This window comes from Halyomorpha halys, unplaced genomic scaffold (genome assembly GCF_000696795.3).
Source record: "Halyomorpha halys isolate HHAL.00 unplaced genomic scaffold, Hhal_1.1 Scaffold1124.1, whole genome shotgun sequence".
Classification (NCBI taxonomy): domain Eukaryota; kingdom Metazoa; phylum Arthropoda; class Insecta; order Hemiptera; family Pentatomidae; genus Halyomorpha; species Halyomorpha halys.
Window position 1 is genome coordinate 141365 of NW_027108426.1, and position 25444 is coordinate 166808.

The window sequence follows — 25444 nt, forward strand, 5'->3', positions numbered from 1 at the left end:
ATTTAAAACAATAAAAATTAACATAAAATCATCATAATTATCATTGATGATTCTATATACATGCCTAAAATAAATTTACATTATTATCAATTGACCAATAGTAATTGTTTAATTTTCACGTAATATTTAAATCATCATATATTTCGATTATGTTATATTCGATTCGTGTGTATATATATATCAAAAATAAACACAATATAAAACATTTGAGAAGCTCACATAAAAGTCAGGCATACCGCTTCTCCCATTGGATCTTTTTTTTTTTTTAAATGTTTTCCATATTAGGTATACCTAAAAGCCTTAAAAAGCTTACGGCTGCTGGGGAAAAGAGTTCGCAAAAACTGAGGTCAGATCATGTGTGTGACATGTGTAGAACATGAGGGGACCAAAGGCCTGGGAAAGTTATATATTGTCTGTCTGTCTGTCTTCTCTCCTGAAATATCCGAAAATCCATCAACCCTTTCGTTTATTAATGAATAATGATTTATAAAAATCATGTAATTTAAATAAATCTTCCTTTGAAAATTCAAATGAATTGGACATTGTCCAAAAAATAGTAAAATATCAAAATTAGTACTACTAATTGGTAGAAGAAATAATAAGAATAAAAACTTCATATTTATATTCCCCATTTCAATTACCAAGGAATTAAATGAATAGAAACATGATCATTCAGAAATCTCATTTATTTAATAAAACACTCAAATTTAAAGATACTAAATATAAAAAAATTTGATTTATTCTGATTTTTCTAAATAATTTCTGTAAATGCAACAGCATGACGCAACAACGCAAAATAGTACTTCCTTACAAATAACTAATCTCCTGAACCTTTCAAGTGTAGTGGTACAGATTTTCATCAGCAATACACTACAAAATAACATAACTCCTTGCGCAGACCCTTCATTTATCTCATATCTAACAATAAATAAATAATAACACCAAGCAAAGCCAATCAATAATAAAATCAAGTTTAAATATTTGAAATATAAATAAAAGATGCAGTTTCTTCTGAGTGACTCAGAGCGATAGAGGGAGGGAGTAACGGCCGGGAGGTATAATTATCGACTGCCTACCGAATTATTACTAGACCGGTTTCCCTCTCCCTCCTTAACAGCCTCATCAGTCCTTCTTAATATCGATTCTACCATCGATGTATCGAACTCTGCAACATCTCTATCTCGAAATTGGAATAATACTGCTTTACAAGCTTAGACAATGGAATGATTATTCAATTCTTTGGAGTTGTGGGGGGTAAATTAATCAAAGTTTATTTTGGCTGGACTTAAGTAGCTAAAACAGAAATACTAATTTTTCAATAAGAGAATTTTTAAGTTTGGTTTGATGATACGTAATTTTAAATTACAATAACTTACTTTCCCCTTTATTTTTTTATGTAACTCTATAAAAAATATAAGAAATCGTTTTACAACCCCTTGATGGACTAAACTCATTTTTTAAAATATCTGTTAGACAAATGAAAATGTTAATTATGAAATTAAATGAATAAATTTTACCTGTAATATTTTCATTTATAAAAAAAAAATTCAAAATATTAATATATTAACGTTTCGCATCCGTAAAGAAAAGAGTTAAGGACAATAGTTTTATAAATTCTATTTTTTAGGTTTTTAGACGGAAGCCGCAAGCGAAGCAATTTCGAAATTCATAATACTGTTCAATTATACTTTTTTTTTTTCATTGTAAGATCTTACGTCAAAAATAAAATATATTTATTTCTAAAACAACTATAAATCCTAGAAAGCTAATATTCATACATAAGAATACACGAATTGTTGATTTCAATGAGCAATACAAATATGAATACGTTTTTGAAAAATAAAACGAATTATAAATTTCTTGACTCTGATAGTACCTTTGTCCAAAGCGCTAAGTTACGAAATAATCTGTTGGTATAGGTTACAATAAATAGATATACTGCACGAAAAAGCGGCTATACAGTGAATGAGTAGCAATAACTCATATCCTGGTGAATGATAAATAGAACTGTTCACACATCCCTAAATGTAGACAATTCATTCGTTCGATGAAGGCTGGGTTCGTGTTACGAGCTTCATATCTAAACTGCGAACTAAACTTCTGACCATACAACTCCTCTTGGCTATTTATGGCAGACATTATATCAGAGACAAACAGAAACAGTTCGCTATCTATATGGCACTGGCCCTATATGGCAGTCGTTTTAAATATTTGTTTTAGGATATAAGCTTGAATATGAAATGGGATTTTTACAACAGCATGGACCATTTATCTCCTAATGTTCTCGGGCCATAACAGTCGAAACCGATTTTATTTCAGTGCTTAAACGAACCCCATTGTCGAGAGAGGTCGTAAATCACGAGAGGAGGATGACAAAATGGCTTGCGGTGAAGTCGGACGTGGGCAGAATCCATACAAGCAGATTAGGAGCACCAATACAGAGGAGTGTTCCCGATGACCTCAGAAAAATTAAAGCAATACTTGAAATCCCCGAAACGAGAGATAATAAACGATATACACAAATATCGGGCTGTACTGTTCTTGATTTTTCAAAATGGATACGACGACAGATGTCATTGGGATCCATTCTCGCAAGTAAACACATTAAGAGTTAGGCTTGTGCTGACATCTGTGCTATCCATTGACCTTTGAGTCAGTCTCATCCTGCTACTAATGGTTTGCTATAAATATCTCAGGATCTGCCAACATGAATGACTCATAAGGAACAAATACTTAAAAGGAATTTGAAAAAGTTTAAAAATATTTAAATCAAAACCGAAGTACATTATAAGATTGTAAATATAACTGGCAAAATGGGCACAGGTATTGAACAAAAAGGATTAAGTTTATAATAACAACTCCAGCAGAAAACTTTAAAATGTTATTAATATGCGGAAAAATTAATATTTTTATATTTATATTTTCATTATAAACATTTAATTACAGATACCTGAAACTAATATAATACAAAAAAAAAAAGAGAAAGAGATTTATTCATTCATGCTGCCCAAATACATCGGGTTGCTACATTACACAGCATACTGATCAATCCGTGATCGGACATAAATAAATTACATTTTTTGATATGATACAATATAATAGAAAGACAACATTTTTTTCCACAGTATTCTTATACAATTTATATCAGTCTACAAATAAAAGAATAAAAGGTATATTAACATGTAGAATCTAGTAGAAGAAAATAATATAGACAATTTATAGAGGATTATTTTATCGAAAGTCAATACATCCAGTTCTCAAATGTAATTTTTGTTTGTTAACAAAGTGAAATTTTACATAATTCAGTTTATCTCAAAACATAAATATTTTCAAGTCAAATATTTTAAATATATTTCAATAAGCCAGTGGAAAACACAAATAAGTAAAATTTAGTTTATTATTACTAACGTTTCGGGCAGAATTTCAGGCCTTCTTCAGGGCTAAGTACTTAGAACAAGACAACAATTATAAATAATAGAAGTAAACACTGAATAAAAAGAAAATAAGAAGATAAAAAATAATCTAGTATGGGATACATATATACGGAAGTAGTATAGGAAGAAAATGTACAGTATATACTCGTAAGTATTAGAAAAAGAAAAAAGTATGAGAATAGTGTAATACTAAAATTATAAAAAAGGGTGAAAAAAGAATTATACATTATATATATGAAAATCAAATAAATAAATATATGTATTACTTTTAATGATTCTTTAAATTATTATTTAATTAGCATTACAATACTATAATTGTAATAATCATATATTTCATAGCTCATTATTCAAATATAATCTGAAGTTGTTTCGAATCAAACATACGAACTAATATCGTAAGCTATTTTTTAGTACATCTTCTAAGGCAAAATATCTTCATCCAATAAAACTTGAATGACCTTTACCTATTCCCCACTGGGATTTCCACCACATCCGCTTCGTCAGCTACGTTTAGAAACTATTCCTTAACCAATGCCGTACCGACACGCGTGTAGCATCGATAATACCTTATGTAAAACGAGCCAGAGACCTCGTGAATGGCGTAACGATGGATTGGTAGGATTGGACGAAGCAATAGATGTGTAGTCACTGCGTACTTGAAACCATCCGAGTGAAAAGCAGAGGGAGGAATGCACGGCCTTGTGGATAACATTACGGTGTCGTGTGTCGGAAGCCGGCGTCACGGCAGTGAGTTCGGGTCGAAGATCGCAAGGATGTCCTCTGCCGACTGTATCTGGGAACCAACTGTACGAGGCATTCTCGAAGTACTATGGCTGCGGGAAGAAGAAATAATACGACACGGAGGCAATATTTTAAAAATAACCTGTAAGTTACATGTTCATTAATTCATGCTTATGATAAAAAATAAAAAAGATAGACGAGAAACGAAGAACCAGAGCGCGCATATGATAAAAAAATATGCTTGTTGAGCGAAATAGCATAAGAAAAACAGGTCAATAAAAGTCCACAGTCAGGGACACCATTGCGGGGGAGAAGTAGGAATAATAATTTTAAAATTCGTTAAGTTGGGCTATTCGCAACTTTGCTGCCCCCATTTAATAATATTTAATATAATTCTTATACAATTATAATTTATAATAACATATAATACCTCAACGACTGACGAAACATGCCTCATTAGCTTTTCGTATAGAATTCGGGATATAAATACTATTAATCATAATTTAAGTTCAGTTTTATGAAGCCATCATAAAATATTCATCATATATTCTTATCACTCAATTCCTATGTATGTGTTTATCAGGATGAGAACAGTCGTCGATTTTGAGATTTTAATTGAAAAAAATGTCATAATCATTTAATTTTTTTCAATGAGGGGAGGTTAGAGTAGAGGATTAATATTCTAAAATAGGATAACAGCGACAGGTTACGTCGGAGCTGTGCCAACAAGGACGGGCAAGGCCGAAAGGAAAAGAGTAGGTTTGCGTGGGAATCTCTTGACAAAAACAAAACATGGGAAAGGCAAAGTATTACAATCGCTGGAGACGGGTCGTTAACTGCAAGGAATCCGGAAAATCCTAAGGGTCATCCTTGGTCTAAAGGAACTTTGATGAAAACGTGATATAGATTAGAAAAGTACAGCTATTGTAAGGCACAAAATAAAATTAAAAAAAAAATCTTGAGGGACGACATGAGCAATTATTGCAGTATATCCAGTATTTCTTAGTAACAAGTGTTCTCCAAGATGATAGCTGCTGTCACACGGAACTGGATGTTCTCCTTATTAGCAGAATTCCAGTACACCCTTAGGTCATAAATGGGTCAATATCGAGTATTTCTTATGGGAAAACTAGCGGCTTTATGGGAACTCGATCTCTGCTAGCCCTTCCCACGAGCTTCGGAATAAATCGATCTATTATTACTTTGAAAGATAGGAATGTAAATAAAATACGAGGTACCAATTAAATTGCAAGTTAATGTTATAGAAGAAGTGTAGCGACGATATTAATATTATCTGATTTCACACAGAAAAAATTGTTAACAACACAAATTATCTAACATTTTTGGATAGGTTTAGGTAAAGAATCTGAATATAAAGATGGAGAACAGGTGGAAGATTTGGATTCATTTATTTATTATAATATTAGTATTCATTACTTTATGATTATAATATTACTGTAGTGTATTACTGCATATCGTTACAGAATAGACGGACAGTGATGAGGCTCAAGAATCTAATTACCTCCTCCTATGTTATTTTCCTCACTAATAGCGGACTGATTCTCAGGGTTCGCCCTTGTTCGACCTTGCGATTTCCACTGCCGCTCATCTTACCTTGTGGTAACCAATATCCTTAAGAGAACTTAATGCTGGGAATCCTATTGAAATTTTAAAATAATATAAAAGATAAAACCGACTATACCGGCTAAACAAAATTTAGGTTGCATATCTCACATCAATAGATAAAACTACGTAATAAAAAATATCTGTTTATTTATGAAATAAATTTAACAGATCGTCACTTCAAAAGCCGAAGTTAAAAATAACGGAGTAGGAAATGATCAAGATGGATGAACAACCGGAAAATATTAAAATAAACAAGACATTAAACTCATCATCCTGCTAAAACAGAACAAGAAACTTTCAGCCCGGATAGGAATGGACAGTAAAATTTCGCTTCCGTTTGGCATTTATCTTTCAATTCATAGAAGCTTAGTGTCCCCTGTGCCATTGGCTGGTAGTTTCACACGGTCCATATAAGATCGAGTGGGAAACGGACAAGTTCTGACCAGTAGAATTATTCAAGGTTGCGGGATACGAAGGAAATTGGCATTCGGGTCGACGAAAGTGAGAACAAATATAGCGGAAAGCTCGATCGGAAACAGCATCGAGAAGAATGCAGGAAAAATATTCATTATTATTACACTGTATGCCACAATATGTGGGATAATAGTCTTCGCTAAGGATCTACGACTGATTTATTACTGTCTTCATAGCTAGCAAGATACATGACTACTTTATGTAAATAATTAAACAGGATATCCATTTAAATATTTCTGGCATCAAATACTTGAAAAAGTCTAAAATAATCTCCAATTGATCTATATATAAATAAGAAAATTTAAAACCTGATATTTGTTAATTATAATATCGCTACTCTACGCATGGATAATGATGAGAAAACGAAAATTGCGTTTCTTTAGGATAAATAACATTTACCAAGAATAAAGTTATGTTTATACGAACATGAAATCAATCTTTATTTTAGTAAAAAAAGATATATTGGAGATGCTACAAACGAAGTTGTAGTAAAATCATCATAATAAGGACTGAAACATGGTTCGCTGATTCCAAAGTAAGTTTAGAAACTACAGCACAAATCGAAAGATTGTGAGGATCAGCTTATTGAGGAAATAAAAGAAGAGAAACCAATTAGGATTTCCAAGCACCTTATTTAGCGGAATCCATCCGGCGCACTCAACTTAAAAAAAAAAACATTCGTTTTCTCAAATTTGAGTAGTTATAAAAGGTTTTTGGTTAAAAATAAATAAAAATTAGTTTTGTTTACATACACACTTATGTTTTTATTTTAAATACTTTAATTAATAAGTGACGATACTAGAACCTAAAAGCTTATGTTCACTTCTTTTGGCGCTTGTCAAAGGTTTCGAGACCATCTTTACAAACGCCATCGAGTGTTACAGGTAAATTATTTGTGACATTAAATATAAAGTTTAGGGGGGTCTTGTAACTGTGAAATTTATCTAGGCTGGTAAAGCATGTCCATTTCACTCTAAATGTACAGAAATGGTTTTACTATTAATTTGAATCAAATTTGTTTTTGATATTAAAAGTAATTGTGGAGTAGTGCAAGAGTAGAAACCATGATTTCTATAATTAAAATTAAATCTGTACCGCAACAACCCATGGAGGGTCTGAGATTTCGAAAGTCTCCTATTAACTTATTTTCCCTCGGTCTGAATTTATATTCATAAAGTATGTTAAGGTTCCTGATGTTAAAGTAAGGTGGTACCTTATTTTCTTTCCTTAATTAAACAGGCCATTTTTAGCAACTGTAAAAAACAGTAGAAAGGATAATAGTTATGTAAATTTTAACTTTTAATTTCGCGATAGAATAAGCAAGGTAACCAATTTCAAAATGAAAAATAATAAGTTTTTGAATAAAACGTTTATAGGAAAAAACGATAACCCGTTTTATTTTAGGATAGAACGTTTATTAAAGAACTGAATTTTTTTTCTCAGAGCACATCATATTGCCAATCCTGCTTTTCCTTTTGTACTTCTTGAATACTCATCGTGAAAATCCTTATCGTAAAGATAAATAAGCATCAACGAAAACTGCAGTATTATTTTCAAGCTATGTACATGTTAAGGTTATTAAGTTATTCTAGTGAATTTTTTTTACACGTTTTCTTAGTGTTAAAACCTAAAACAATGTAAGTAGGTACTTGAAAAATTAATATTATTTATAATTTAATATATGTTGTAAATGTAATTAAAAGCAGATCAGGGCTGCGGTGAAGAAGGAAATAAATTGATTTAAATATTTATTAATTAACGTTTCAACCCACAATGTACCTCTTCATCAGAGCTATTGTGACAGGTGGAGGTATACAACAATGAACAAAGAACTTTACCTTATTTTGTAGATAAAAAGATGTATTTATTTGTAAGGGTGTCTATTTAATGTTTTATAGGAGGGGAGGTAGGAAGAAGGGTGAAAATAAAATAAAAAATATATACCTGATATCAGCAAATTTCCTCTTCTGAAATCGCCCGACAGTTTTCTTTCAAAGACACAGCCCTAATGACAGATCCGCTACAGCCGGAATCTCTTTGACAGCGCTCTCCTAATTCTTTCCGTTTTTCGATTTATCGGAAGTAAAATTTTAACGAGCATGGGAAACACTTTCTCTCGGATATGTACGAATCGAAGAAAAAAAAAAAAGAAAGGGCCAAATGCCAGTAAGTAAGCCAACATACTCTTAGAAAGGCTAGAGAAGAAGGAGCGTAGAGAGATATTTGCTCTACAGACGGACACTACACCTGGTACGGAGGTTCCTTTGGCTCTCGGTGGCTCGGGTTTCTGGATCACATTCGAAACCATGGGAACTACTGCAAGCGCCCTCTCACTGTGAAGATGCCTTTTTGTCGTGTTTTCGGCACTAGAGCAGGTGAATGATTTTTCAGGAAAATTTTGCCTGAAATGAAACTTGAGTCTAAAAAACGTTATTATTTATATAGTTAAAGTTTATTAAAATTATTATACTCTCACAATGTGGGATTTTTTCATAACTTCAGATTAACATGTTAGACATTAATTATTTTAAATATTCAGTAATCCGAGAATAGATTATACATAAAGACAGGTATTTTAAAAAATCGGTGTATAAGCTGATTTCAATGATTATTACACAAATCTTATATTAAAAATAATTTAATTCGAAATTGATGCAACGACTTTATTTAAAATAGTCAGAGCTGTTTTTGACAAAATGGTAAAAAAAAAAAATGTAAAATTGATAATACTTATTAAGTTGCTCTTCCAGTAACTCAATTTTAACGAAAAAGTTGGTCTAACATCTGAAGCATGTTCATACCAAAATTTATAAATTTCACTTTCGTACATCGTTTTAAAGCAAAGCTGTTCATGGATGCACCCATACTATTTTGCAAGTCTTAGTTGTTAAAATTAAATTTGTTAAAAATATAAATAACTATATCACTTATGTACCATTTTTTTTTTACAACACTTAAATATTGTTTTGTAGAATAAAGACAAGCAAATGATTATAATTAAATTAGAAAGAAATAAACAGAGTCATGTATTTATTTTTTTAGGCTCATTCAATTTCTTCTTTTTTTTTTTATTTTGAAGGTTTTACGAGTTTCATTAGCTTCTTTTAAATGAAAGAATAAAAAAAGATTATTACACTATAAGGGGTAAATAAGTTAAGCAAGCAACTTTAAAACACTGTATTTTTTTCTTAATTAAACTTTAATTGGACGAATGTCCTTGAATGAAGTTCAAAATAAATATAAAAGTAGAGAACAGAGACGGAGAAAGCACAACCAGTAAATGAAGAAGACAGAGAAAAAAGAAAAAGAATCCAACCTTTTGTTCCAGTGACACACCTAGCACCAATTAACCTGCGTGTTCTCGTACACCACTACTTCACTAAGTTGGAAGGTGATATATTTTTTCTTTTCGGGGATTTTTTTTTTTCAAATCAGAACCTTATTACACATTATTTTTAAACATTCAAAAGCAGATAAGCTAAGTTACACTAAATCCTTATTGAATTTATACAATCAGTAATTACATCTTAAAAATAAGAACAATTATTACAACCAATAAGTATTTGATTGCTGGTAATTGCACGTTGGTTTTAAGGCAACGGAAACACAGGTGCCAATGAGGAGAAATTAACTGATGGGCGTGTGGAATGTACGTGGGGTGCTCCCGTGGGTTGCTGTCCAAGGAGCTAAATGATTTCGAAAGTGGTAATTTTGATCGATTTCATTTAAAGGCCAGAATTTTTTGAAAATACTAAGGAATTCAAGAAAGCACTAAACTGTAACCATCTCAACCCACGGCTTCCGTTTGGCATATGCTCCACTGAGCCGACTACGATACGCTGATGTTTTCTCATTCTCAAAGATTTAGGTAAAGATGGAATGAATTTCGTCGTTAACCCTATAATTGTATATTTTATTGAAATACAAGAATAAGGGAAAACCGGTAAAATATATACATTTATTAATGTGAACTGTTTTGTGAGGAAGAACGATCGTGACTAAAGAGCATCTCAGGTAGCTAAATTAAATTTTATTTAAAATGTTCATTTTTAAAACCAATTGGAAAGGGGAAAATTTTAATTTTGGAAGAAAGTGAATAAGTTTTCGGCATAGAGAAAACTTCTAATATGATTATTCATATTTTTAAAAAAGTGTCCAAAAGTTCAATTAAATGTCCCAAAATTCTTCAAATACTGATAATCAAAGTTTTTCTGATTAGTATGCCATAAAAGTTAATATAAAGCAAATAAATATTATATTACTATAAAATAAAAGGAAAAATCATTAATAAGTGAAGTGAGATATAGAAGTAGATATAGTGAACCATAACATCAATATGCCATTACATTTTTAACAACGGGTATTAAACTTGAAATAAACAAGAAAAAAATTTTACAGTTAAATTTAATCAGGAGATTGCTATAACGAAGAAGAAAAATAATTGAAATAGATAATTTGAATATAATGATGAAAATGAAATATTTTTTTCTAATATTGAAAATTGTAATGTTAAATAATCTTTGATAGTATGATTGATTATCATATATATGTGTACTCTTCAGTAAATTATTAAAACTGGTGGCATATAATGTTAAATTTTCAATGTTTTATTTTTCTAGAAATGATTTAAAAGTTTTATAATTAAATAAATTTATTGATAGATAAATAACTAATAGATTTATTACCAATACAGTATTAGTCTTTATTACAATTATATGTATTTTAAGTTGTTACATTTTAAACAATAATAATATTAATACGGGTGTTGTGAATTTAGTTTAAGAATTTTAGTGTTCCGTCAAACTAAAATGTTTAAGAACCACTGCTCTCGTTTTTTTATTTATTTCTTTTTCTATTAGGTATTATTTTAAATTTTATTTAATGGTTCTAAATTGTTTCCATTTCAGAATGAAGCCACTGATGATCGAGAAAGAATGAAGTGTAAAATATGATAAATCATACTACATATTAATACTAATAAAGAATGAGTTAGGGAAGGTGATTTGAATAATATGACTATAAGAATGCGGTCTGATAGATGACTGTACTCACGATGACTGATGTGGTCTCGTTGAGGCTGGAGTAGCTGGAAGACCTGGAGAGACTGCTGTAGCTAACGCTGGAACTGAGGCTCACAGTGTCGTGGCTCCGCTGCCGGTACGGGCTCAACTGCACATGCTTCAGCATCCTGCAATAAAATAATAAACAATTAATATTAGTAAAAAAAAAAATGAGAACTCGAAAAACCTGTCATAATCATTTATAAATTGAAGAAAAATACGAGCTGTCACAGTAAAGAGCAATGTTCATTCATACGTTATATACAGAACAAACTAATATAATAAATAAATTAGTTAAACATGTAATAAATAGAATTTAAAAGAATAATAAATTAAATAAAAAATATAATAAACAAAATATGAAAACATGAAATAAATGGAATTTTAAAAAAGTAATAAATTAAATAAAATATATAATAAACAAAATATGAAAATATGTAATGTATAGAATTTTAAAAAATAATAAATTAAATAAAAAGCCCATTAATAAACAAAAATCGCAAAATTAGTTAGAGGCGCCATCTATATCATCATGGGAAGCGTCACACATGTTTGCACAACTGATTAAGTCAAAACAACACAGAAGTTCGCACTGTATAAGCGTCTAAAAACATAGTATTCTGCAAAAACCAGCAAGTCTGTAGTGTTTTCCTGGAAAATGAGGAAGAGAAGGATCCCAATGAGGATATCTCAACGCTTCTAGATTTCACTAAGCAGCATCCTCACACTCAAATGATCTTGTTTCAAAAAGTGATGGTTGTCCCATACAAAACGTCATTGCTTTGAGTATTTCACATTCTTCTTCCTCTTTCATTTTCAAGTAGATGACCAAAATATACATCGTTCTTGTAAGTAAAATTGTTTTTAATAAGCAATTGTTAATTCATAAGTAATTATTAACATAATAATAGCTAAAAAATACATTAGCTTATTATTCGAATTTTACAGTTAAGTTGCCGTCCAAAAAGTAGATCTACACTTTCGTATTTTTTGGAAGAAAAAAAGTAAATCCAGGAAAAAACTCAGAAAGGAAGTACGAAAAAAAAAACTACTGAGTTGTAGCGAATGTCCTTGATACCATTAATCTCTAAAAGTACGGCCATCTTTAACGTCAATTTGCCAAACCGGGTTTAACCGCCGGTTAAATTTGAATCGCCTCTAAGATATAATGTTGGGCACGGGATGTGTTATTACCATACGCGAGGTTTCACCCAATTTCGTCTGATGACCCTCCGTCCAGAAGAATAACTTTCCCCTAAAGGATTATTAATTTCGATAATTGCCGGAAGCTAGACCCGTGCCTGGAGGGGAGAGACAGGAACCCGTGAAAGGCATGGGTGTGGATATAACATGGGTTTCCTCACCCATTGTGTCAGAATCCCGAGCTCGCATGATCCATAGCTATTTTCATGCTGCAATCCGAGAAAGTACTTCGGGGGGCTTGAAGTAGTTAACATACCTTCAATTACTCTGTCAGGAGTGATATTTATTGAGTATTCCGGTGAGTTTATTTTTTTCGGCAGAAATCGTGAATGTACAGCGAACTAGTAGCGCAATATAAATCTAAAATAGGAATCCGATGAAAACGGACAACCTATGTTTTCATGATTGGCATCAAAACATGAATCTAATCTATATAAAATAAGTACGTATAACCGGATAAGTTAGGTAATAGATATCGTGAATTTTATAAAATAATATTTACTGAGGATCTCAATAACTTAAAAAAAGGACAAATGAATAACACAAACCGGAAAAATATCACTACTGCCTTGATGTTATAGAATAAACAAAAAACAGCACAATAGAACTAGAAAACAAGTTTTTGAGACGATATAAATATCCAGGAAGAAGGAAGCAAAACAAGTTGGCTTGTGAGAAATCCTTCTGCAATCGTGATAAACTGAGACCATTGGATAATATGCAACAATTCAATTTTGAATAATTATTTAATTCTTAATTGATAAAAACATGGGGATTGAAAATAATTTTAATAATAAATTTAACATTCAATATGGAAGAACGAATTCTTCATGGATCAGCGTACTCAAAGGGAACTGAAATTTAAATTTATTGATGAAAAAATAAATTAATATTACAAGGCAAAAGAAATTCATTTTGAGACCGCAAGTTGTTAAAAAAATCTTAAATCTTCCAGTACCAAATAGTAATTATTGCTAATTTTTCAATACTTTTATGTAACTAAACTTAGTTATGATGCTCTATTTTTGTAATTCTCTACTATCTCTTAAGTAATATATGAGTTTTGGTAGAGATGGTGTAATTAAGAAAAATATATTCCCATATGGATCGTCATTTAAGTATAATTGTTGTTAAAATAAATAGGAATTTCTAACGAGATATAATTATTAATTCCACTAACTGTACATTAACATATATTATTATTAACGTTATTCCACTAAAATGGCAGGATTTCTGTAATTGTAATTTCAATAAAAAGATAGTTGTACTATCTAAGTACTAAAAATGAAAGTAAACTTTTTTTTTGTCAAAAAGTAAATTTTTTTCTTTTTAACGGTAGGCAACAGTCATAAGTAAACATTAACTTAGGGGTGATTTCTTGCCACTGGGCTAACCTAAGTAGATTAATTTTGATTGAGCTTTGCCATTCTTATTTATAACACAAAATCAAGAAGTTAGAAGAAAAGAACAGAGAATATTTTAAGAATTAAAATTTAATGTCTTTCGTTTCTAATAGTTTAAGAAACAAAGAATTTTGCTGTAGCTTACCATTTAAGAACTTGTACCATAGGGGTATTCATGGTCTTTGGTTTAACATGTTAAAGCGTGTTAAATAGAGAAATATTTCCTTCTATTACCATGTTAAAACAATTAACATATAACATGGTTAAAAGTCTGTTACTAGGTCTGTTAAATGGAGAATGGCGTCAACTGACCTGCTAAGCTCCATACCATTTTGTTTGTCGTGTTAGGTTACTTCCTCTATGCTTATGATATTTAACATGGTAAAATATTTTACATTTAACACATCATGAATACCTCTCATGTGGAACTATTATAAATCAACTACAAGCAGGTAGCTTACAGAATGGTTCTAAATTTCACAAACCTCTGTCAAGCTCACAATTTATCGTGACCTAAACAAACAAACAAGTGCCAGAAGATATCCCACTCCATCCTGATGGGACCGGAGGATTACATAAGTGCGCAGATATAACGGACAGAGAAGTGCTGCCTCCAGAAGGCCTAATACGGAGGATCGCCCACGGGCCGCCTACCTGTTCGACATTTTATTGGAACACTCCGTCCGTCGGAGGGTCAAAGGGGGTCCATTAGTTATCCTGTCTGCTCTGAGGACATAATGAGTTAATAGATGGAAATTCATGGATCCAGGTTGATAATGTCGTCCGAGCAAGGGTAGGGAAGAAGAGATGGGTCTTGTCCTTTTTGGATGTGTGTCGAGGGCTAACATACAGTTAGGATCGTTTTTAGCGTTTTTGTGATTTTTTAAACTGATCGTGAAAAACGATTGGGAGACCGAATATTAAACTGATTCAGCTCGGTTCGCCTACGCGTAGGCTTGTTGAAACTCGAAAGAAATGTAATCTGCCATCCAAATAACAAAGGAACGGATGTAGCATATTTTTCACAACGGATCCCCTTTGGCAAAATATATCAGATTAAGATAAGAAATATTGGAATGTCTGCTCAAAATGAGCCAAATTTAGTAGCAGATGATTTCTGTTCTATGCTGATGTGAATTCTTATTTTTTTTTCTTCCTTTTTTGTTTGGAGAACGTTCAAGCCTCGAGAGCAGATCACCATGGAATATGAAAAAATAGCAGCTTTCGCTAGTATGTTCTTATTAGAAAAATTAAAAATCACATTCACAACATAAAAATTTACGTTGCTATAATTAGTTTCCTCAGACTCCTGGACTCCAACCCCAGGCTCAAGATCTGCTTAACACAGTGACATGAAATTAAAAATACAATTAGTAATCTCAACATTACGAAAATATACAAATTTTATTCCTTATGGATTCTTAACCAAGAACTTTACTTTAGAATTAGGAAGCACTATAATATGTCATTTTCTAAAACCATTTAAAATTTGACATATATGCTTCTTATTATGTGATTTATAAACGCATATTTCTTAGTTTAAAAAAAAATATTGTTAATAAATATATCAAGGCGTCACAAATACTATTGTTTACAATTAAGATATTGTTTACTATTTAAGAAAATTGGAATAAGTACGAACCAAGGACCTGATAGAACTATTACTACAGTTTCATAATAACCTATGCAATGTAATATTACAAATGAAAAATCCTTATTTGATTAAACCACCACAACAGCACAACTAACTTAATATCAATTAAAGAATCATTAAGATAACCATTAGTTCATAGGAAATAGTTATTTGCGTAGCTTACTTTAATTTTAATCAAAACATGAATTAGTCAAAAAAAAACTTTTTCTAAATTCAATTTCTAGTAAATAGCAGTTAATGAAAATCTAACTTCATCTCAAAGATCAAAGCTAAGACTGATGCCAGGTCATTCTGCTAAAAACTCTATCTTTCTTTTTTTCTTTTTTTTCTCAATTTTTTTTTATTCTATAAAAATAAATTTTATTTGTGTTTTTTTCTTTGATTCTTCAATTGCATATTTATTATTATTGTTTTAGCTATGTTATTATGGTCATTTTTTTTTATAAATTCATTTTCAATATTTAAAATTATCCAATAATTACAACATTATAAATCATTAGCGCTGTTATTGTTGCATTAGACTTAACCCCCACATTATCACTTGTTAAAATGAAGTATATTTTTTATAACATCCATGTACGGCCTATCAGGCCGACTTGGAAATAAAAAATTAGTATAAATATTAAAAATAACGAAAATAAACTTATTGAAGATGAAAGGAATAAGCGTTGTACTATACCCTACAATGTAAATTACGAGGACCTTAAAAAAATGCCAAGTCTTACGAAAAGAAATCTGGACTATTTTATGACAGAGCGCTTAAGGATTGCCGTATCACAGGAATTTCCAAACTATGCCAGCCTCTTATAAAATACAAATCATTCTCCAGATATCCGAGGAGAAAAAACCTAGGAAAAACATGTTTTTCACAAGAACGGTATTCTGGTACACATTTTTTTTCCAGGAGGCAACACCTACGGCTCAGCATTTCCACATATCATTCTCGACAATTCCGTAGTGCTACTTTCGAAGGACGTTTGACTACTACTATTTCAATATTCGACCCATATTTTTCCTTCACTCAGAATCAGATAAACCAATACCAATATTACAAATATGATTATTTTTTTTAATATACTTCTATAAATACACTAAAAGCTTCGCGAATCCCCAGATTCGATACCGGATCAACCAATCGCTGAATACAAACATAATGTCCAAATATCAGCCTTAAGGCATATCCTTCATCAACTTTTTTTTTTTTTTTTTGACCTTAAAAGTACTTTGTAAACAATAACAACCGTTCATCGGAAATCATCATAGTCCCCTCTGAAATGAATTAATAAAAATGTAACTATACAGTATTATATCCATATGTATATCATTATATGAAAATATGTATTTATATATAAATATATAAAATGTATTGTATTACACAATATTACAGTAAAAAATATCCCTTCTAACATATTTAACGGAATGGGCATAACACAGTTGTCTGTTGAAATTTATAAATAACTGACCCTAGGTTAATAATATTATTATAGACAACCATAAATTGATCTAGTTGTGAATATAAGATGTCGAAACGAATTTTGAGTGTGGATTGTAGCTGGAAATTTTTTACTTTTACTTACATATGTATGGAATATATAGTAAGGGGAAGTATTGTGATCGTGAATAATTTCGAATTTGAGTTTTTGGGTCCTCTGAGTTCAAAAAACCTAGGATCTCAAAACGGTCTGTAAGTGTCTGTTCATGAACACATCCTAGCTCAAAAAGGAAAAATCGTACGAAACTTAAATTACGTATTTAAGATGGAATGTGACAGCATAATTTTCGCCAAATCTACAAACCGGAAGTGTCACTTTATAGAATCGATTTTTTACATTTTTTCGATTTTATCCAAGGCGGCTCAAACGACTATGATTATGTTCGGTGAATCAATGAGCAATTCAGTAGTTATTATTATAAGTGGTTATTACACAATTAAGTACAAGTAGGCCCCTACCCACTCGTGACAACGCAGACGGCGAGTAAGCGTCACATTGCTTCCTTACACACAGCGGATTTGACAACCTTCCTTAAAATGCCCTTCAGGCAAAGAAAGGACATTTATGTTTATTATTTATTATGTATACAGATGGTTTTGTTTGAAATAATAAAATTAATAGCAGAGTGAGAAAAAAACAATTAACTACTTCACTTGTATACATATATCATTTCACTGTAATATGTATGTATTGTACGAATATAATAAATGAGGTTTTTTATGAAAAAAACAAACAGTATTCAAAAGTAGTATTCCAAACAATAATCGTCAGACACTACTTACTTCAGACTGCGAGTTCTTTCTGTTGCATACTTTTCTTTTTCCTCTCAAGAAACTGAGTAATTTCAAAGGGATAATAAGCATTGCATAAGGGGCATAATTAATTAAAACTTGCATTTAAGTCAGGCAACGATATTTAATACTCTAGATACAGAGAAATTATTAAGCAGATCTTTTTAAAAGTGTTCAGATCTCGTTACGGTGGCTGAGATTGTGCCGTTACAGGTGGTGCGTTGCCTACATTAGCACAGATGGTCCTTCCACCTGCCACATCGTTGGACCGTGAAGTTGAGGAAATACTTCACCAGTTGGTCTGGAGTGAAAACCTGTGCCATGAATATTAAAGGAATGAAGTGATTTGAATGAACATCTTTAAGCAAGAAAAATCGAGTGAAATAACAAATATAAGTAGTACTGTACAGGATATGTATTATCTCTATTTAGTTTCAAACACAAGTTTCAAGTAACAAATATTTGTTACTACATACATGCGCATATAGTTGATAGTACTACAAAGTATCAAGCAAATAGTACGAATGCCAATGTAAATTTACACAATGTGCTGCAACTATCACTATTATCTCTGCTATAGGCTCATAAGGTGAGATGTACAATCACTGGTCAGCATTAATAAAATTCTCGGTCCTTGAAGTGCCTGAAATGATAATAGTTATTTATAACTATTATCTTATGTATATATTTCTAGAGTGCAGTTATATCGTTAAAGTTGATTGAGGTTGTTAATACAGTTGTCGTGAAACTTATGTTCGCTAATGACATAAATATTATTAATTAAGCGAATAGCTTAAGAAACCTTTTTGGCATCAACAGTTAAGAAATAATGAAATATATAAATAAAAAAGTAAAAATTCGGTTGTTACTTATATTATCTATGATTATCTCTACATCTACTCAGAGTATAATATAGAAAGATACTTCAATTCCATTTGCAAAAGGAGAGGAATAGCTAGGAGTAATGTTACAACAATTAAATACATAACTAATTAATTTAATATTAGGGATTACGTATTTATATAAAATGAATTAAATTTAATTTCCCAAAATTAATTAATTCTTTATAAATCAGCTCTGAGACCAATCTAATATCTTTGGGCAGATGTGAAAACTTTACAAGATTGTATTTTGCAAAAAAAAAATAAATAAAAACTAGTACGCATTTCTCTGGATTTTACTCACATGTTACAGTTTTCCAGCGTTTTCTTCATAAACATAAAGAAAAATATTTAAAACTTTTTTCTACTTTAACATATCAACGAATCAGCCTCCGGAAAGTGGAAAACCCTTTCTTTACAAAAAACGACTTAAACCATCCTTTTTATGCACTGAACTTAACCTATCTTATCTGGAACTTCACTAACTTAGCTAATCTAGAATTTAAAAAACAAATTTGATTTCCAAGAGTAAATCTTAAATAATTGAGAATTTTGAACGAAATTAGAAAGATGCTGACTTGAATATATGGTATACATTTTGTAAATCCACGATTTTGACAAGTACCTATTGCAGACGATGGAGAGTTTAACCCATACTTCGTGAGCATCCAACCCACACCCACGAACTTTGGACCAGGAAGACATTTGCTCATCCCGACGAAGGAGTAGGCAACGCATTCCGAGAGGTCTCGACCCCGCCTGCAGGAGGTCCATCAAGAGTATGACATCACACGTCTTCATTTGTACCGCAGCTCGTTCGTCAACGTCCTGGCCTCTAGCGATTACCATCTCCTCCTTCGTTATTAATTATTAACATCAGTAAAATTAATGGTAATATGTCGGTGGGATGCAGCGGCACCTGGTGTTTATACGCCGCGGATCGCAAGGGATAACTTACGCGAGCTTTATCTAAATTAGAATCAGAACCCTAATGGTATCATCAGTTTCAGAATGGTTATCGTTAACTGATTCTAAAGGCCTTCAACTTGTATTAATCTAAGAGTAATTATTGATATCGGGTATTTATTTGAGAATGCATCATTAATTCATGTTCAACCCTTGTCATATCTCTTTCTTTTTATGTTTCTCTAAAGAGCATTCTGCACAATGCTTTAGTGATTATTTGATAAACCTTATTTTCCCGTACTCGCTAATAGATAAGCAAATCAATTAATTTTAATATGCAGTTAATAATATTTTTATTTAATTATGAATGATTGATGGTATTTACCCATAACTAACTTTTAATTGATAAAACATATCGATGGTCAACAGAAGTGCGCTCACAACCTTTTGGAATAAAAATAATTAAAGATTTCACAGCATACTGTAATTCCTTATTCTTGATTATTTACTAAGAAGTATTTGTCAAATGTTTGAATAAAAATTTGAAGATACTTCCTTTTCGTAAATCCTTAATTTCTTTTAACAAGGTTTCAGCGTATTTTTCTCCATCTTCAGGTAATCTAATCCCTTAATTACACGCTTAACAACTTATAAATACAAATATAAAGTACAGACAATACATTTCTTGATCAAATTTTTTTTATAAATCTTCATAATTCATATACTCTAAAAATTTTATTTATAAACGTTATCATTCATTAATACTACGTTCTATTTACCATCTTATGACGTTTAAACAGAATAGTGTAATTAAACTTTTTGACATCATATTAACAATTTTTTTAGACGTAAATTAGACATTTCACTTAGAATTTTTACAGATTTGAAATTGGTACTTATAACATCTGAAAAATTGAACATCGATATCTTTATGAAAAAAGATGTGGTCAGAATTGTTTGCTGCAACCCAACACAATGTGAGATAGCCTCTATAAATTAAGGATTCTGCGAATAGAATACTTTAGTCCACTAATTTATTTTACTTGTTTATGATTGTTTGGGTTATAAGAAGTCATAGAATTAAAAAGAAATTTTTCGTAGTAATCAAATTCGAAAATTTATTATGTAGCAATAAACTTCAAATTTTTCAATCAATTTTTTTTTTTTACTGGAACTGAGGACTCTTTAATTTACAAAGGCTAGATGTACCCAAGAATAGCTCTCTTCCAGTCGGATTCGAATCCATGCCCGTTACTTGATTAAATAAATTATTCTTAATACAATTTCATACCGACGCTGTCCGGAACTATAGACTGATAAATAAACAAAGGCAAACTGCCCCGTCCAATTGAAATTATTAATTTATAGGCAGTTGGCGAAGCCTCTATAAACGGAACTACGTGCTTTGCAAACCATGGCCTAGCATTGGCAAGTAAGCCAGAAGCCAAGTTGCAACTTAAGAATAATGTTATTAGGCAGGAGGATGTTGTTATAATAAAACCACAAACTTTAAACTTTATTCATTTTAAGAGGTTATAGATATAGAAGTGTGCTAAATTATTATTACCTTAAATTCATAATACATTATAAATTAAAAACTTAAGTACTTTTTCATTCAAACAATGAATTTTAACTAGTTAAAGTACCTACCAATGATTTGATTTTTTTTTTAACCTATTGAGATTTACTTCTATAGATTGAGAGGCGGGCGTGTGGTAAATTTGATTAAGTTTAGGGGGAAAAAAAAGAAGGGAATTTTCACAATTTCATTATATCTACATGTAAAAAATAATTGATCAACCCTATCAAGTGATAATATTTAATATTTATATTTGTTTTACTTAGATTTGAGGCTACGTTAGTGATAGTGATTCCAAAACATCTTATATTTTTCAATAAACTTCAGAATGCCCGAGTTATAGCCGAAATATGGCTGATTGGGCGCCATTTTAAGATGCGAGAAATAATAGGCAGACGCTAAAAATGATTAATTATAGCTATTAGCGGTGGGAGTAATCTTCAAAATAACCAATAATTGGTTTTCATGAAGAGTTAGGAAGGTTTGTGGTACCCACACAAAACAAAAACAGAACCAAATATGAGAAACATACAATTCAGCACCAGCTTTGTAAGAGTCAAACGAAAGTAATTTATTAACAAATGCAAGAGTTAGAGGCAACACTATCAGCGATGGCGGAACGAATGGAAGAACGTGGCGATATAAATCCAGCTGAAACGACAAAGAGGTAGAAGAGCTCGTGCTGCTTCCAATTGACCCTGCTTGAACTAATTGTAGTCCATTCTGCCTGGCCTTGGGCGTTGCCCTCGCCATGATGAAGTAGCCTCACCGATATCTCACAGTCTGATGAGCAAGGTACTCTCCAGTATGTACATTATGCATGAAGATATCCCTCCGAGTGTATCAGTCATTCCCGAGACTAGCTCACAACCTCCAATAGGAGCAGATTCGATTTGTGCAAGACACAACCCGGAATCGAAGGACCGGACTGTGTTAGGACTATAATTAAATTTTATAATAGCTCCTTTGGTCACGTATTTCCTCTGGCATAATGATCGCAGGACAGGGGTTAATTATGCAATCACGAAGAAAGTTAAAAGTATATTTTCATTTCAAATAACTTTCAGACATATTCGTGAAGTAAATTGCTGTGTTTTAAATAGAAAATAGAAAGAAAACTAGAGTGAAACTGATACACATCTTTTAGAGAATGTCACTTAACAGCCATGTGGGGAAAGACTTTGCAACAACTTTGCAAGTAAAAACCTTCGCAATTAACTGCTTCTGTGCAAACCAAATGCACATACACGTGAACCTTTCATTGTATCAAACTGCTTTATTTTTTAAAGACAAATATATTGTTAAAAAAACTGCAGCCATACATGTATGTATACTGTAGAGTTTTATTTTTTATATCTCATACATGACAGGATATCTATTGATAATTGTACCATCATTGATCACATCGAAAATCTATTGTATATCTTCAATCAATAAAATCATTGATTGAGGTATTTAATAAATTGATTTATAAAATAGCTGATTATAAAAGACATGAGTGCGTGAATGTGTCTTTAAAAGAGAAAAAAAAGAATTATGCTTCGAAGAATATTTTATATACTCATTCCACTAGAAATATCTTCAGCACCTAAAATTGTGTTAATTTTCTGACGTCAAAAAAGAATAAAATCACTTAAGTAATTTATCAATTATTTAAAGTATATTTATATTACACAGTTGCAAAGTGGTGGAGTTAATCATCCAATTATTTTAAGAATTACCAACGAAATGTCGAAAATACACTTTTAGAACTAATATTTTAATAATTATTAGAAAATTCTAATAATTTTGAAGAAAAAAATTGAAATTATTACAGTACGTTTGCAACTTATATCAGACGGTAAAAAAAAACTTATCTAATATTTAACAAATCTAATAAAATGAAATATTTTATAATTCTCACAAATGTTAGTGCTGATTCGGAGATTGCAAAGTGCGCAAATTAAAACAATAAGGACTATTAAAAAAATTCGGATAGTAAGGAAATAAAGTCTAATAAAAATTTCAGAAACTGAGGCAATAATGTCCTCGAAGCGGTTGATGCCTTAATATAATACAAGAGAGTGGAAGACCTCTGACTCTAGTTTTGCGCATTTTATAAACATATAATTTATAAAAAAGTAGATTGCATACTCATAATTTAAAAAATAAATAAATCCTATCTATATCTATCACTCTTGTAAGATGCTATATTATAATATTATTTTTTCGAATATAAAGGTATAACAAAGGTTCAATAATGAAGGTCGAATATAAAGGTATTATGAAGGTTCGATAATGAAAAAAAGAAAATAATAAGTTGAAATATTTAATTTTATTAGGGATAACCATACTTCTGAATATTCCAAATATTTTTTATTAAAATATATATATATATATTAAAATATTAAAAAACAAGTTTTCAGAAGGCACTACAGAACCAGAACTGAGGATACTGAACTGAGAGGGACAGCTATTTAAAGAGACAGGACGGGATCGTGACGCGAAGACCGGCCGAGGTGAAGGTTACTACGTCTTACGTAATGCTGCTGCGGGAGATTCGCTAATGATAACGTAGCCAGCTTCTGGTAGCAGGTAGCAGTAGCGGAGATAGCAAGGAGGATAGGTCTCAATAGATATTACAGTAAGGACCTAAATAATACACCTTGAGGACACCCTACAATTGTGGTGATAGATTGTAACGACAAATAAATAGGAATGTTGTTTTACGTGATAGAAAAAACATAAGAAAAGACAGGTGAAATCAACCAAATAATCCTATAATTACATATAGACTGCTCAACAAAACAATGTGATTCTGTGAAAAGTGAATTCTTCTTGACCTAAGCTATTTTAATGACTTTAAATAAAAAAATAAAAATCATTTGTAGGACTTACTGTTTATTATTAACCATTTAAACCAGCAATGTATCTCCAACCCATCATGATCAAAATTCAAAGTCAAGAATCGATTTGTCATTCATCTCGCTATCTCTCAAAGGCACTTGCCAAGTTTGTGAACATTATTGCAAGACAATGAGTTATTTCCTTTTCTACAAATAGAACGGAACTACAGAGTAAAATGCCATTTATTAGAATATACAAAATATTTTTGAAACCATATAAATTACTAAATGTTAGATGCATTACATTTCATTTAAAATTTATTTACATTTAATTTTTTTAAACTGAAAAATATTATATTACTGTTGGTAATATAATAACTCTTTTTTAATAAAATTAAATTAAAGGGACTCCAGACATTTTAAACGATAATGGTAAATTTTTATAATTCATTTTATACAAATATGGCATCCCGATAAGTTGAAAAGGGAATGTTGGAAAAAAAAAAGATATGCAAATATCGGGAATGATCCAAAACAAAACTTCATGATCCAGATAAAAAGTTCCTCATTCATCTAGACGCTCAAAAATGTAGGTAGGGTAACATACCAAAACTAATAGGAGTATGGTCTGTTAAAGACCTAACTCTTACAAGAAAATTATACAAAAAAAAATCATATAATAAAAAAGAAGTTTAAGCAAAAATATGTCATTTTTCGAGGATTCGTCCATTCCTTCCACACTTTCTGTTTTGAAATATCACAGTCGACATAACTGTTCTGCTTTTTCAGAGATATACAGTTGAACAATAAAACCAAATGTTCACGGAATGTTAATGAATGATTGTTCTTAGGTCGAGAACATCTCCGCGTATTTCGCGGCTGAGTCACACCTTGAGCCTTCAAGAACTCACTTCCTTGTTCCAGTTATGAGATGATGTCAGACTGACAGGGAACGCAGCTTGATGTTTGGCGAATAGATTAGCAACGTAATCTGTAGGGATGTACTAATAAATTTTACGACTATCCAAGGTTATCGGCTGTAACCATCAGCGATTAACCGTTAAGAAAAAAAATTACCAGACATCTTAGAGATTGGATCATCGACAGCTTGAATAATCGCTTTAAAGTTTCATCATTAAACATAACACTAGAGATTTGCAAGAGAATCGGGATCCGAGTCTCGACTCCTCTGAAAAAGTTTTACTGCCAAATGTTTCATAGGAAAGAATCATAATTCAATTGGAATAGACCGATTACCTATTCGAAAGAGTCGGTTGATTTTTTAACTATTAGTACGTGGGACTTAGTTAATATCTATAAAAAGCTTAATTGTTTTCTTAAAATATGAAAACGATAACAGCTATTAAATAAGTG

General features: G+C 31.2%; 1 protein-coding gene across 2 annotated transcripts in view; it reads right to left on the bottom strand.

Moving 5' to 3' along the window:
* rau (RA domain-containing protein rau) overlaps window positions 1–25444 on the bottom strand; it is a 145985-nt gene that overhangs the window by 50015 nt on the left and 70526 nt on the right. For both annotated transcript variants that reach the window (XM_014432843.3, XM_014432842.3), the window contains exon 2: window positions 11328–11463. In XM_014432843.3, the coding sequence (XP_014288329.1) occupies window positions 11328–11462 (135 nt within the window). In that variant the 5' untranslated portion in view covers window position 11463. The remainder of the gene's footprint in view (window positions 1–11327; window positions 11464–25444) is intronic.